This window comes from Mus caroli, chromosome 4 (assembly GCF_900094665.2).
Source record: "Mus caroli chromosome 4, CAROLI_EIJ_v1.1, whole genome shotgun sequence".
In the NCBI taxonomy this organism is placed as follows: Eukaryota; Metazoa; Chordata; class Mammalia; order Rodentia; family Muridae; genus Mus; species Mus caroli.
The window spans coordinates 108,325,366-108,338,833 of record NC_034573.1 but is presented as its reverse complement, the minus strand read 5'-3'; the positions used below and the strand labels follow the sequence as shown (position 1 = coordinate 108,338,833).

Sequence of the window (13,468 nt, the reverse complement as noted above, 5' to 3'; positions counted from 1 at the left end):
TATATGGGATAATTCTTGCTTCTAATGATGTAGTGCCTGGTGAACTTAGCAAGGGTCAGTGTTTGGTTGACAGACCGTGAGGACAGTAGACTGTTCTGTAAAGTTAGTTGTGGGACAATTCTCTAGCAGACAAAGGACATAGAGACATTTTACGATGTCTGGCAGTAAGTACCTGCCCACAAATATTCAAACCCAAGCAGTGGGCACTGAGTTGGAAATTATGCAGTACTGGGAGATCCAGCTCGGTCACACAGCAAGACCCTGTTTCAAATTCTGGGGGCTGTGAAGATGGCTTGGTGGATTAGGGAGCTTGCAGCCAACCCTGAAGACCTGAGCTGTATAAGGACCCTTGCTCTCACTGTATGTATATACGTGCACACGCGCGCGCGTTTAAATATGATCAGCATATAAAGCCTGCTCACACTGAATTAGTGATTTAGAAATTAGAGGGCACCGGCAGGCTGGCCTTAGGGTATCCAGGAAGAAGCTTTAGCCAGTGGAACCACAACACCCACAAGGCTTTGCGGCACTTCCGATTGGTCCTGAGTGAGAGGCTGGTGATTGGTTCTCTGTGGGTAGTCCTTGAACCCGGAAGTAATTTCCGTAGGTCCATGTGTAGTGGAGAGCCGGGAATTTGGAAGCGTGCGGTTTCGATCCTAGGACCGGAGGACAGGTTGGTCCCGATCCACAAACAGAGCTGCTGTGACCTCGAGGACTTTTGAGGGTGCAGCTGCATCTCACCCCACCCAAGCTGCGCCCAATGGAGTCTACGTTCAGCAGCCCTGCGGAGGCAGCCCTGCAACGGGAGGCGGGCGTTCCAGGACAGTTCACTCCTCCTGAAGACCTGGACCGCGTGTATGAGCTGGAGCGAGTCACGAAATTTGTTTGCGATTTAGGATGTCAGCGGGTGAGGTCTGGTTCGGAGAATGGGGCGCGAAAAGAGGGCGCGGGGCGCGGGCTCTCCTCTGGGCATGGGTTGCGAAGATTGGGACTTTGGGTGCTATGTGGGGACAAGTGGGTTGAGAAAGTCGGGACCCGCCCGTATCGCACGGATTACCCACAACTCTGTGGGGCTGGCTGCCCCCTTAGAAGTAGGGGCTTGGGAAGTTTAGTGGAGTTTTTTTTTTTTTTTTTTTTTGGCAGAGGCTGTTGGTGGAGTGAGGTTGTCGCTGACTTGTGGCTTGTATTTACAGGTGGCTTTGCAGTTCCCTGACCAGTTACTAGGAGATGCGGGAGCGGTGGCTGCCCGGCTGGAGGAAGTCACAGGAGCTAAGATGTTCATTTTAGGGGACACAGCTTATGGCAGGTATGGGGTCTCCCTGCCCACTGTGTTTGCACGATGAGAAGCTCCTGATGCCAGCTTCCCTCAGTGACAGTGAATTCCTAGCTTGGTGCCATTTTCTCCACTGGCCAATTTCCCATTGATGACAACTCTTCTCTCCAGGTAGGGAACACCTCTCACCAATGCTCTCTCCCCTGTAGCTGCTGTGTGGATGTCCTGGGTGCCGAGCAGGCTGGAACTCAAGCCCTTGTGCACTTCGGTCCTGCCTGCTTAAGTCCCCCAGCCTCGCAGCTGCCCATCACCTTTGTCCTTGGTCAGCGTCCTGTTGCTTTAGAGCTCTGTGCGAAGGCCTTTGAAGCCCAGAACCCAGATCCGACAGCCCCGGTGGTACTGCTGAGTGAGCCAGCTTGTGCCCATGCCCTAGGTGAGAAATTATACCTGTGAGGGAAAGAAGGGTGGGTCCACGGCCTCATGCCTTAATTTCCCCTATTTAAGCACACTTTCCTAGAGCTCTTGGCCTCAGTTGGCCTAGCTTGTCCTTTAGGGTCACATTGAGGCATCTGGGGATGAGACATCTCTTACTTTCCCAGACTTCAACTCTGATGCACCTCTTTCAGAGCCTTTGGCCATGCTCCTGCGCCCAAAGTACCAAGATCTGCTCATCTCCAGCCCAGCTCTTCCCCTGCCAGTGGGATCCCCGAGCTCACAGCCTGAGTCCCTGGAGCGTTTTGGGCGCTGCTTCCCCCTGAACCCAGGGAGACGTCTGGAAGAATATGGCGCCTTCTATGTAGGGGTTTCTCAAGCAAGCTCGGACTCCAACCTTGATCCCGACCTGAGCAGACTGCTCTTGGGGTGGACACCAGGACGGCCCTTCTTTTCCTGTTGTCCAGACACAGGACAGACACAAGACCAGGGTGCCAAGGCTGGGAGACTAAGAGCCCGAAGACTGTATCTCATAGAGAGGGCCAGAGATGCCCGTGTGGTAGGGCTGCTGGCAGGCACATTAGGTGTGGCTCGACACCGTGAGGCACTGGCACACTTGCGGAAACTGACAGAAGCTGCTGGAAAACGTAGCTATGTGTTAGCCGTGGGGAAGCCCACACCCGCCAAGCTTGCCAACTTCCCTGAGATGGACGTCTTTGTGCTGTTAGCCTGTCCCCTGGGGGCACTAGCCCCCCAGCCTTCGGGTGGCTTCTTTCGGCCTGTATTGACGCCATGTGAATTGGAGGCTGCCTGCAACCCTGCCTGGCCCCCGCCAGGCCTGGCTCCCCACCTCACACATTATGCAGAGCTGTTGCCTGGTGAGTGGCAAGGCCGCATCTGGGTTTGAAAGTTGGGGTTGGAGTTGAAAAACCGGGATAGCTTTCTTTTCTCCTCCTGCGTCAGGTTCTCCCTTCCATGTGCCACTCCCTCCACCTGAGTCAGAGTTGTGGGATACCCCAGATGTGTCACTAATTTCGGGGGAGCTCCGACCACCACCTCCTTGCAAGTCATCAGATGACACTACATGTTCTGCCTTAATTCCAAGGCCCCAACTGGAGCTGGCTGAGAGCAGCCCTGCAGGTAAACATGCAAACACCTGCCCCCTGCTAGAGTTTTGTCCAGGTCCAGCCCACACAGCTTGTCTTCTTTCCCTCTGTAGCTTCATTCCTTAGTTCTCGGAACTGGCAGGGCCTGGAGCCCCGCTTGGGCCAGACACCAGTGAAAGAAGCCGTCAGAGGAAGACGAGGTATCGCCATTGCCTACGAGGATGAGGGAAGCAGCTGATACCTTGGGAGGGGAGAGCCAGAGAGTGATAAGTCTGCGGGACCTGTTCTCCCTGACCAACATCTCATCCTGTCACAGGGACACTTGATGCCTAGGCACAGGGAGTGTAGGCAGCTCTTCTCTGAGGAGCTGTCTAGCCTATAGCCTGTGCTGCCGTGGATCAGTGCAGTAAGTGCCTATTTGACTAGGGTGGGGGTGGGGATGCAGGGAGGGTCTCAGGGCTGATCCCAGTGCCTGGGGTGCAGCGGTTCTGCCCTTGGTCAGGGGCAGAAGTTGGATGATCCAGACCGGAGTTCTTCCCCCTCAGCACTGCTGACACTTTGGGCAGAGTAATTCTTTACTGCAGAGGCTACTCCATATAGAGAAGGATGTATAGCTTCAGCTGACAGAAACAGAAACACCTCCCTTCCTCCCCCACTGAGCTAGGATAACCCAGATTATCTCTACATGTTGGCAGATGTCTCTCCTCATTGAGAGCCTCTGGTCTAAACCTGCACTGTCCAAGACAATATTCACTGGACACATGACTTTTGCCATTTAAAGTGGATGAAAAACTATTTGTCCCGTTACACTAATTACATTTCAAGCACTTATGTGGCTGCTTGTGGGACTTTGCTGGGCTACATCGACTCAGACTTGTTTCTTGGGGACAACAAAGACACTGAAATAAATGGAATACTTTTTTTCCTGTTTCTCTTTATTCACTAAAGCTCGGTTCTACACAGTTCCTGTGGATGGATATGTGAGTTATATTTAACCAGATTACTGTCCTCAAAATGTGCTTGGGAGGAAATAGTAACCCCACGAAATATAATTGTGTGAAGGGAGCCCCAGGTGCAGCTGGCTCTCATAGTAGGCTCCTGAAGGGGACTCAAGAGGCAACCCAGACAGAGGAGCCCTAAGCTGGGTCTTAGAGAGAAAAAAATATTCAGAATAAACAGAGTGAAATGAACATTTGGGCCTAAACAAAGACTCAGTCACCAGGGTGGGTGCTTCAATCAAAGTAGAGTTTTGGGGGTATATCTTGATAGAGTGCTTGTCCTTGGTAGAGAGTTAGTTCTATGGGCCGGGCAGTGGTGGTGCATGCCTTTAATCTCAGCACTTGGGAGGCAGAGGCAGGCGCATTTCTGAGTTCGAGGCCAACCTGGTCTACAAAGTGAGTTCCAGGACAGCCAGGGCTATACAGAGAAACCCTGTCTCAAAAAACAAAGCAAAACAAAACAAAAACCAGAGAGTTGGTCCTAGGGTTTCCCAGTGTGTGTGTGTGTGTGTGTGTGTGTGTGTGTATTGGGTCCCAGAAGAAAACAAAATTTACTTATTGTCCACATTAGGGAAAGAATCTTATATTGGCAGCATCCAGATCATGTAGTGCACAGGCTAATGGTAAAGGCAGAGCTGTAACTGACATGGGGACTGAGTTAAAATGAGCATCCATCATGTATTCTGTGTGCATGTTATGAGAACCCACCTGTATGTCAGGCGCTAGAAACAGTAGTGAGTCCAACATGAACCATGGTGCTCCGGCCCCCTAGGGAGAATGGTCAGAAACAAAACAAAATGTACTGTATCAACCGGAGATAAGAACCAGAGGAAAATAATTTATCAAGGGATAACAATTATGGGAAAACACAAATCTGGAAAAGAAAGGGGACTGTTTAAAGGGAGATTGGGGTTGGAATATTAAACAGAATAGGTAAGGAAGGGCTTGAAGGTGAGCAAAGTCTGGAAGCGAGAGAGGGGCAGATGCAAGGGTGGGCTGTGCCTGATGAGGAATAGCTAGGAGGGTTGTCTATTAGGGACCTGGAGCTTAGCTCTGTTACAGTGCCTGCTTTGCATACTTTAGGGTCCTACGGATCATTCTGTCACGAGTGAAATAGGATCCACAGGGAATTTGAACAGGAGAATGGCATGGCCTTATAAGATCACCTGGGCATCATGGGCATTCGCGTCTGGCATTCCACCCTACCTCTGGGCTGGAAAAGACAACTTAGAATGACCTCCGATGACCAGCAGGCATTAGCTAGGCACTGCGAAATCCTGCTTCAAGCAGAGGGAACTAGGCAGGACTAGAACAGACCGGAAGGATCAGCAGTGATTGGTGAGTAAACTGGGAGTCCGGTGGGAAGTTAGGGAACCAGCAGCGCAGGTGGAGAGCCAGTACCTGTCACGGAGAACGCCCGACGAAACTACAACCACCGCAGTGCTCCGCGGCATGACGTCTACCAGGGCCGGGCCTCAGGCAGCCAGTCACTGTGCGCGGGGGTCACGTGGGGCCGGCGCATCACGTGCGCCGGTCAGGTGGCGCTGCGGGGCGGGCCGACAGACTGCGGGGCGGACGGTGGACGCGGTTAAGCTCAGGTCCCACCGATCCGACCCCTGCCGTCGCCGCTGCCATGACGGGGCTGGAGTTGCTCTACCTCGGGATCTTTGTGGCCTTCTGGGCCTGCATGGTCGTTGTGGGTGAGCGGGGCCCAGGCGGCCCAAGGTGGCCTGCTGGTTGGGGCGGGGGGCAGGTGGCAGCCGGAGCCAGCCCCGCGCGGTGCCCTCCCGCGACGGAGGAGGCTGGCCCTGGGCTGCGAGAGTCACACCGGCTTTTCCAGGGTCGCGACGCCAGGTTCCTGACCTCTCGTCCGCGAGCCGCATATTTGGGCGCCCCGCTTCCCCTTTTTCCTCCTTGCCCTCCCCCACCCATTCACATCTTGTTGGGTAAACAGCGATTGGGCCGGCAGGATCTGGCGCGGCCTGGACGCAGCGCCCGTTCCCTCCGGCCCGTGAAGGGGCTTGGTGTCATTAAGACGGGTTACCTAGGGAGTGGCCGAAAAAAAAAAAAAATGGAGGCCTGGGTGGAGGTGCTGTTTCGCTCCGGGACTCTTCGCTTGTCTAATTAGATGTAGGTGGCTGACAGTTTGACAGTTGGGCAGTTTTTTTTTTCCTAGGTTGGGGACAGTGTCTCGAAAGAGCAACCCTTTAACTCCTTTCCTTATTGCTTCAGGAATCTGCTACACCATCTTTGACCTGGGCTTTCGCTTTGATGTGGCATGGTAAGGGAGGGCATGGAGAGGATTCTCCTAGGAGCCCCTCCTCCCTGCTGTGGTCTGAGCCCCAGCCCAGCTCTTCAGACACACGGACCTTTGGGAAATAGAAAATCTAGAGATGCAACGTCTGGGACTGGTGGGCTGGAGCTGGGTGGACACTGAGTTTTGTGTGGCCTCCCCACCCCTGTCCTTTCCTGTCCATAGCTCAATTGCTTTTTTCCTTCCCTGTTTCCACACCAGGTTCCTGACAGAAACTTCCCCCTTCATGTGGTCGAATCTGGGCATTGGCCTAGCAATTTCTCTGTCTGTGGTTGGAGCAGCCTGGTGAGTGTTGGAGTGGCGGGACGAGTGGGAGGTGCCAAGTCGTGGCAGGTGGAATCATCACTGGGTTCTTAATCATCCTGGGGACAGCAACTCCTTTAATCAGTTTTTTACCCTTCACCAGGGGAATCTATATAACCGGCTCATCCATTATTGGGGGTGGGGTGAAAGCCCCCAGAATCAAAACCAAGAACTTGGTTAGGTAAGTGTAAAGGCTTCTGCATGTCAAAACTAGCTGTGATGGGGGTCGGATGACATGCTGGCTTGTGACCCGTCTCATTGTAGCGTGTATGTGAGTCAGGGAAAGTTGGCTGGGGATTTTCTGCAGAAATGGCTGATTTCCTTCTTACCTCTTTTCCCTCCCCCTCCCCCACCATTTACCATCACTGTTGCCAGTATTATCTTCTGTGAAGCAGTGGCCATCTATGGCATCATCATGGCAATTGTCATCAGCAACATGGCTGAGGTAAGGGAAAACCAGCAGGGACGGGTATCCATCGAAATGCCTATGCTTTCCCTAAAGATTGGAGGGAAGAGAAGGTAGGTGCATTAAGGAATGCCTTCTGAGGACTTATTCTGCCCCTCACAGCCTTTCAGTGCTACGGAGCCCAAGGCCATTGGCCATCGAAACTACCATGCAGGTAAGTGAGTAACATAGAGCTCACTCAGCATGGTGCGCTGGGCCTTTAATCCCAGTCCTGGGAGGGGGGTAGCACTACATAATGACATAGTGAAACAGACACCCTACCACACATACACGTCTGGGCCTTACACACTTGCTCCTACTTCCTGGCTCCACAGCTGAGAGTCTCAGCTCTGCAGAGTTGGGGTGGGACTGGCCCCGCTAGCCCACACTGGACCATTCCTCTCCTGCTTGCCTCCGCCTCATGAGCTACTTCTTATCCTCCAGGTTACTCCATGTTTGGGGCTGGCCTCACAGTCGGTCTCTCCAACCTGTTCTGTGGAGTCTGCGTGGGCATCGTGGGCAGTGGGGCCGCCCTGGCGGATGCACAGAACCCCAGCCTCTTTGTAAAAATTCTCATCGTGGAGATCTTTGGCAGTGCCATTGGCCTCTTTGGGGTCATTGTCGCAATCCTTCAGGTGCGAGTCCCCCTAGAGAGGAACAGAAGTGGCTCCCTTCTTTCCCCTTCCCATCTCTTGGTCCCCCTTTGTCTCCTGCTCTAGATGCACGCATCTTTTCTTTAGTCTCTCCATTTGCATCTCTTTCCTCTGCTGCCTCTGAAAATGTCTTTGTGGCGTTTCTGTCTCTCAGGGTCTGTGTTCTGTATGTATGACACGCTTGTCAGTAGACTAGCATGTCTAAATTCATATTTTCCAGTGTGTGAGTTTGTGACTGGGAGACTGGCCTGAAGGTCTAAAGGTGACTTAGGTACTTGACTGGGCTGACTCTTGGCGACACTAACACTGTCCATAGGACTTCTTTGTTGTACAGCTGAGCTCCTTTGTTACTGTCCACATCTGTCCGTCTGTCCACCCACTGGCCTGCTGGTTCTGCTCTTGTCACTGGTCACTGCCCCTGCCTGATTTGTCCTGTTCTTCCTTTGCAGACCTCCAGAGTGAAGATGGGTGACTAGATGACCTGTATGGGTGGGGCCGTGCCCTACTGTTATTTATTGCTGGTTTTCCTGGGACAGCTGGAGCTGTGTCCCTCAGCCTTTCTGGGGCTTGGTGTTCAGGGTCCCCCCTGCACTCACCTCTTGCTGCCTGTTGACTCTGGAGGCATTGCAGTCCAGACTGAACCCCAGTGTGGGGAGTGGGCTGCTGATGGTGACTGTGTACAGCTGTGCACCTGTGCCCCCCTCAACCCCCATCCAGCCCATCTTCCTAGTGTTTGTGAAATAAACTTGGTATTTGTCCCAGTCATGAGGCTTCTGTTGGCCCCTTGCGACACCTTTCACAGAGGAAGGGGAGGACCTGTTCACTCACTCCAACCTCTTGTAACTTTCTGTCTACACATCATCTCTGCTGTGGACCGTGCTGGCTCCTGGGTGGGAGGTCAGGGTGCTAGGCTGACTGTAATGCTGGCACCTCTTCATTGAAGAGTCTGGGCTCTGAGATCCTCCTAGCCCTATGCCTTTGGACCCCTGTGCACTAGACCCAAACTCACTACAGCTAATTCTCCTCTCTGTTGCTATCCTGAAAACTCCCCGCACCTGGACTTTCCTGGAGAACAGTGTTTTACATTTGATAGTCCAGTATGAACACCTAACCCTCCAGAAACCTCTTCTATGGTCTTAGTTCCTGGAGCCCTGTTCAGCTCCGCCTATTCCTATACAATTCTTGATTCCAACACCACCACCACCCCAAATCTTACCCAACCTGCTTTTACCTAATAAGTCCTTTTCAGTCAACACCTTTAGGGGTCTTACCCAGCAGGCAGCCCTGGTTGGCTGACCTTGACTCATGCTTCCAGGAAAGAGTTGGCAAGGCCCTAACCCTCTGAATTGCCCACTATCCAGACCCCGTCCCAAATACCTGAAGGGCCTTAGCCATCCGGCTCCTGGTCTCTTCCCATCCCTAAGGCAAGCTGATGGAAGAACCTGATGGATTCCTGCGCCCTTCCTGGGTCTCAGGCATCCGCAAACGCACCTCCCCGCTGGCTGGGCCGCGCAGGGCCAACGGCAGGGGCGGGCGGCGGAGCGGCGCGCGGCGCGTGCGGGCGCACTGGAGGCGGGGGCCGCGGGGGCGCGCGCGCGGGCGCGCCGGCCTGGCCTGCCCCTCCGAGGAGCCGTAGCGCGGGAGGGAGGCGGCAGCGCAGTGGTCCGTCGGTCCGCCGGTCCGTGGGTCTGCCCGGCCCCGCCCTGCCTCCCGGGGCGGCTCGGCTCCATGGCCCGCGGCGGCGGCGGGAGGTGGCCCCGGAGCCTCGGGGACCGCTGACCGGGCGGTGGGGCCGGGCCATGGGGGACAGAGCCGTCCACAGCTGCTGGAGCCGGGATCCCTACCCGAGCTGGAGCGGCGCCCCCTGCTGAGCCCCGAGCGCTGCGAGAGAGGAGGGCGCGTGCGGCCCCCCACCCAGGGCCCCGACATTCCAGACCCGGCCCGGCTAGGGGGCCGCCCGCGCGCCGTCACAGATCCCAGCCCAGGACCCGGTGAGCGAGGCACCGGCGCTGCCCCCGGCCTGGCTGCACCCCACCCTACCCCCATCCCGCTAGCCTCCTGGGCTCCGGCGTCCGCCCCCATCCGGCCTCCCTCATTGTCCTCGCTCGCCCCGGCCTTGTGTCTCGCAGAGGCGCTCGGCCCCGGCCCCACATCCACATCCCCCACTGCATGCACCCCTCCCCAGGGCTCCACACCCACCTGTCCTCTGCTGCCTCCCCCGTCCCGAGGTGCCACGTGTTCAGCCTCCCAGCCCCGCCCAGACGCACCCCTCAGTTTGGTGGCTGGCCTGACCCAGAGCCCCTGCCCTGGAGGGAGGGGTTGGGAATACTTGCACGTGGGTCTGGGTGTATGGCTATGCTTGTATAAGTCCGGGCCGCGGTTTGTTGATATATGTGGCACCGTATGTTACTGTCACCCCAAGTGTGTCTAGCTCTATATGTAGGTCTCTGTGTGTCCCTTGAGTGTGGGTGCCGACTGCTGGTACTAAAGAAGTCTATGTGATTTTGTGACTGTTTGAGCTATTCTGCTCACAGGAGCACGGCCAGAAGTAGTTTTTGACCTTTTGGAACTACAGGGGAGACCTGGTTCAAGCAAGGGCACCCCCAGACCCCACCACCTCTGCCAGCGTATGAAGTTTACTCCTCTGGGGTCCAAGTGTACTCCATTTCAGGAATCAGAACTAGCTTTGCTAATCAGGCTCCAGAGCTAGCTAGCCTGAAATCTTAGGTGAGGGGCTCTCTATTGCTTGCCCCACGGTATGCTCTCTGGTCCCTTGTGGGAAGGACCTGTTTAAACATCTCACCTTTTTGGGTGGAGGGCACTCTTGAGTGTTGAAGGCTCCTTCTCAGCCTGGTCCTAGTTGGCTAGGCCTGCTTGTTGTTGGGATCTGAGTGCTCAAACTGGCCATGGGTCTAAGTGACTTCCCGTCATGGCCCTTGGAAGGACTAAATGAAGCCATAGTGTAAAGAATTCCTATGTGATGGGCACTCAGTAAGTGATCCATTCTCTAAACCATGTGTCCTGTGTTGAGGATTCTGTCCTGTGATGTTGCTGGTCCCTGGGCCACAGGTGGAGCCTGTAGATAAAAGTGGTTCGGCGCCGAGGTACAGTCCTGGGTAATCAAATTCACCTGTCTGTACTGCTGTGGGTTCCCGTGTACGGAGTTGTACGGTGAGGGTTTACGTGTATGGTTAGGTGGCGTTAGTGCTGGGGTGTGCCTAGGATAGCAGATACTGAGTTGCCAGCGACTGTTGGTGTGTTTGCAGGTAGAACACAAACAAGCCCGTGAGTGTCAAGGTATATGAAAGGTAAGTGTGGATAGGGAGTGGGAATGAGCAGCCACGTCGGAAGCAGGTGGGGTTCATCACCTGTCCTAGCCTGCCTGACCTCTGGGATCTCTCTCTCTCCCTCTGTTCAGGCTGGCAGCCGGATGCTTGGGCCCATTGGGCGGGCCATTGGCCACTTGCGGGATGAGCAGACTGCTGGGGGGGACGCTGGAGCGGGTCTGCAAGGCTGTGCTCCTTCTCTGCCTGCTGCACTTCCTTGTGGCCGTCATCCTCTACTTTGACGTCTATGCCCAGCACCTGGCCTTTTTCAGCCGCTTCAGTACCCGAAGCCCAGCCCATGCCCTCTACCCTGCAGCCAGCAGCAGTACCAACTGCTCTCGGCCCAACACCACTGCCGCTAGCTCCGGGCTGCCTGAAGTGCCCAGTGCCAGGCCTGGTCCCACAGCTCCAGTCATTCCGCCCTGTCCTGACGTGCCGCCTGGTCTTGGTGAGCCTGCAGAGAGGGGCCTACCTGTTGTAGGGGTGGGAAGAGGACCTGACCCATGTGACTAGGGAAGTGGAGTGCTGAACCGTAGGCCACCAAGGCTCTAGGTCTATTGAAAGAGGGCAATTCCTGGGGCTCTGCTGCCCACTCCCAGGTGGCTAGTGTCCCTGGATTCTGGCAAAGACCCTGACTCTTGACACTGTCCTGCAGTGGGCCGAGTGGTCATCGAATTCACCTCACCCATGCCTCTGGAACGGGTGCAGAGGGAAAACCCAGGCGTGCTCCTGGGCGGCCGCTATTCTCCACCCGACTGCACCCCAGCCCAAACTGTGGCAGTCATCATCCCCTTTAGACACCGGGAGCACCACCTACGCTATTGGCTCCACTATCTGCACCCCATGTTGAGGCGGCAGCGGCTGCGCTACGGTGTCTATGTCATCAACCAGGTGCGTGGTCTGCAGCCCTTAGCTGTGCAGTAGCCATCAAGGAGCTCACGTGCACCTGTGGATGTGCCTGCTCAGGGATGTGGATGTGGGATGCACACCCTCGTGCCTGTTGGTGGACACTCGGGGCTGGAGAAATCCGTGGTTCCTTGCCTGTTCACGGCTGTGTGAGTCTACATAGATATGAAGAGTGCATGTTTGTCATGAACACAGGAAGGTCATGTGTGTAGAAGGGATATGAACATATAAATGTTGGCATGTGCCATTGCAGTGTGTACATGGCTTGTTTTGTCACCTCTTTGGGATGTCACTGTAAAATAGAAAAGAGATGTTAAGACAAAGGCGATGGAGGTCTAGTATGTACCAACTAGGAGGCACTGGCAGGGCCTTAAAGAGAGGGAGAGTTAGACTCTGAAAGACACAGGCAGCCTGGACCCTCAGGTTTCTTAAGCATCTAAGCCCTGCCTAGAGCAGACATCGGGTCTCAGAGAAGACCTGATGCGTACCTTCCCTGCTCCTGGAGAACTCAGGAAGAAGGGATACAGTTGTAATTGGAGTGGGAACACAGAAGCCTGCTTCAGCCCTGCACTTAGGAGAGATGAGCAGGCAGTAAGGGGAGGAAGAGAAGGAGGTGAACCTTCTAGGAAGAGGAGCCTAGAAGACCAGAGCTTAGCAAGAGAACTGATCTCTTGTGTATAGGAACTATTGGCTGAGGGGTGGAGTTCAACATTCAGGCTGTGTAGCAATGGTTAGCTGGGGGAACTGGGGAAGGCCGAATCAAGAAAAGCTTGAGAGGTATGCTTGACAATTGAAGTCTAGCCTGAGTTTGTGGGGCACCATTGTTTGAAGTAGGGGTAACCTGTCTATGTTGTTGTGGTTACACATGAAGAATGGAGGGAGGGGTTGCCAAGAAGCAGTGTGACCAATTAGGAAGGGATTACAGCAGCCAGAACAGAGCGGGTGAACGAGCTCACCGGTGAGGCGGTTTATAGGGTAAAGGGAGACATCACTCTGAGAGAGGAGAGAGTTGTGGAAACAAAGGAAGGGTTTCAGTCTTGGCTGTTTGCTGTGTTCGTGGGATGGGGACCAGAGAAGGTAGGCCAAATGTGGAGGAGAGTGGCTGGGGGTGCTCTCTTGTCTGGATTGATACGCGCCTGCGGGAGGTAGAGGTAGGACAGTTTGCAGGGAGTCAGACAGGACGTCTCTGAAGGAGAGGAGGACCTGGAAACAATGGTATGTAGACATTTCTTTATTATACAATTTTTATTATGGACTATGTGTGGGTGCTTGCGTGTGTGTGCGTGTGTGCGTGTGTGCGTGTGCATGTGTGTGTGTGCGTGTGTGTGTATGTGCGCATGCGTGTGGGAACTCAAGCCATGGCATGCATGCGGAGGTGAGAGGACTTTGTGGGCTCTCTCCTTCCCTGATTTATATGGGTTTGGGGTTGAGGTTCCTGGATCAAGTGGTCAGGCTTAGGCAGTGAATGCTTTATCAACTGAGCTATCTCATTAGCGCATAATTTAGAGATTGCTTCTTATCATTGTTTGTTTTGTTTACACACATATCACCACAGAACACTTCAAACATTGTTTGAAGTAGGGGTAACCTGTATATGTTGTTGTGATTACATGTGAAGGTCAGCCGGGCGTGGTGGCGCACGCCTTTAATCCCAGCACTCGGGAGGCAGAGGCAGGCGGATTTCTGAGTTCGAGGCCAGCCTGGTCTACAAA

The 13,468-nt window shown here is 54.6% G+C and overlaps 3 protein-coding genes and 1 long non-coding RNA gene across 4 annotated transcripts in view; 3 read left to right on the top strand and 1 right to left on the bottom strand.

Annotated features, from left to right (window-relative positions):
- The first annotated feature begins 293 nt into the window (after positions 1-293).
- Positions 294-3,734, top strand: Dph2 (diphthamide biosynthesis 2). Its single transcript, XM_021160090.2, has 6 exons — positions 294-907; positions 1,194-1,306; positions 1,483-1,706; positions 1,900-2,583; positions 2,669-2,845; positions 2,925-3,734. Exons 1-6 carry the CDS (start codon positions 761-763, stop codon positions 3,047-3,049), a joined length of 1,470 nt encoding a protein of 489 aa, XP_021015749.1. The 5' UTR covers positions 294-760; the 3' UTR covers positions 3,050-3,734.
- On the bottom strand, positions 1,642-5,272 carry LOC110292639. Its single transcript, XR_002377734.1, has 3 exons — positions 5,211-5,272; positions 4,518-4,577; positions 1,642-1,702 (listed from the first exon to the last, which is right to left on the bottom strand). It is a non-coding gene; the product is annotated as an uncharacterized LOC110292639 (long non-coding RNA).
- Positions 5,273-5,343: 71 nt separating this feature from the next.
- Atp6v0b (ATPase H+ transporting V0 subunit b) lies at positions 5,344-8,289 on the top strand. Its single transcript, XM_021160091.2, has 8 exons — positions 5,344-5,509; positions 6,042-6,090; positions 6,325-6,408; positions 6,530-6,607; positions 6,802-6,871; positions 6,995-7,046; positions 7,316-7,506; positions 7,974-8,289. Exons 1-8 carry the CDS (start codon positions 5,443-5,445, stop codon positions 7,998-8,000), a joined length of 618 nt encoding a protein of 205 aa, XP_021015750.1. The 5' UTR covers positions 5,344-5,442; the 3' UTR covers positions 8,001-8,289.
- An 851-nt stretch (positions 8,290-9,140) lies between these two features.
- The window catches only part of B4galt2 (beta-1,4-galactosyltransferase 2), a 10,713-nt gene continuing 6,385 nt past the window's right edge, over positions 9,141-13,468 (top strand). Inside the window, exons 1-4 of the mRNA XM_021160039.2 lie at positions 9,141-9,515; positions 10,791-10,832; positions 10,943-11,298; positions 11,506-11,741. Coding sequence (XP_021015698.1) covers positions 10,995-11,298; positions 11,506-11,741 — 540 coding nt within the window. The 5' untranslated portion in view covers positions 9,141-9,515; positions 10,791-10,832; positions 10,943-10,994. The remainder of the gene's footprint in view (positions 9,516-10,790; positions 10,833-10,942; positions 11,299-11,505; positions 11,742-13,468) is intronic.

What these genes read in the sequence shown, in the direction of transcription:
- Dph2 (XM_021160090.2), top strand. Translation starts at nt 761, where the DNA reads ATGGAGTCTACGTTCAGCAGCCCTGCGGAGGCAGCCCTGCAACGGGAG. An exon ending in GGGGACACAGCTTATGGCAG is followed by an intron (nt 1,307 to 1,482) that starts GTATGGGGTCTC and finishes TCTCCCCTGTAG; the next exon opens with CTGCTGTGTGGATGTCCTGG. An exon ending in GGCTGAGAGCAGCCCTGCAG is followed by an intron (nt 2,846 to 2,924) that starts GTAAACATGCAA and finishes TTCCCTCTGTAG; the next exon opens with CTTCATTCCTTAGTTCTCGG.
- Atp6v0b (XM_021160091.2), top strand. Translation starts at nt 5,443, where the DNA reads ATGACGGGGCTGGAGTTGCTCTACCTCGGGATCTTTGTGGCCTTCTGG. An exon ending in TCATCAGCAACATGGCTGAG is followed by an intron (nt 6,872 to 6,994) that starts GTAAGGGAAAAC and finishes TGCCCCTCACAG; the next exon opens with CCTTTCAGTGCTACGGAGCC. An exon ending in CCATCGAAACTACCATGCAG is followed by an intron (nt 7,047 to 7,315) that starts GTAAGTGAGTAA and finishes CTTATCCTCCAG; the next exon opens with GTTACTCCATGTTTGGGGCT.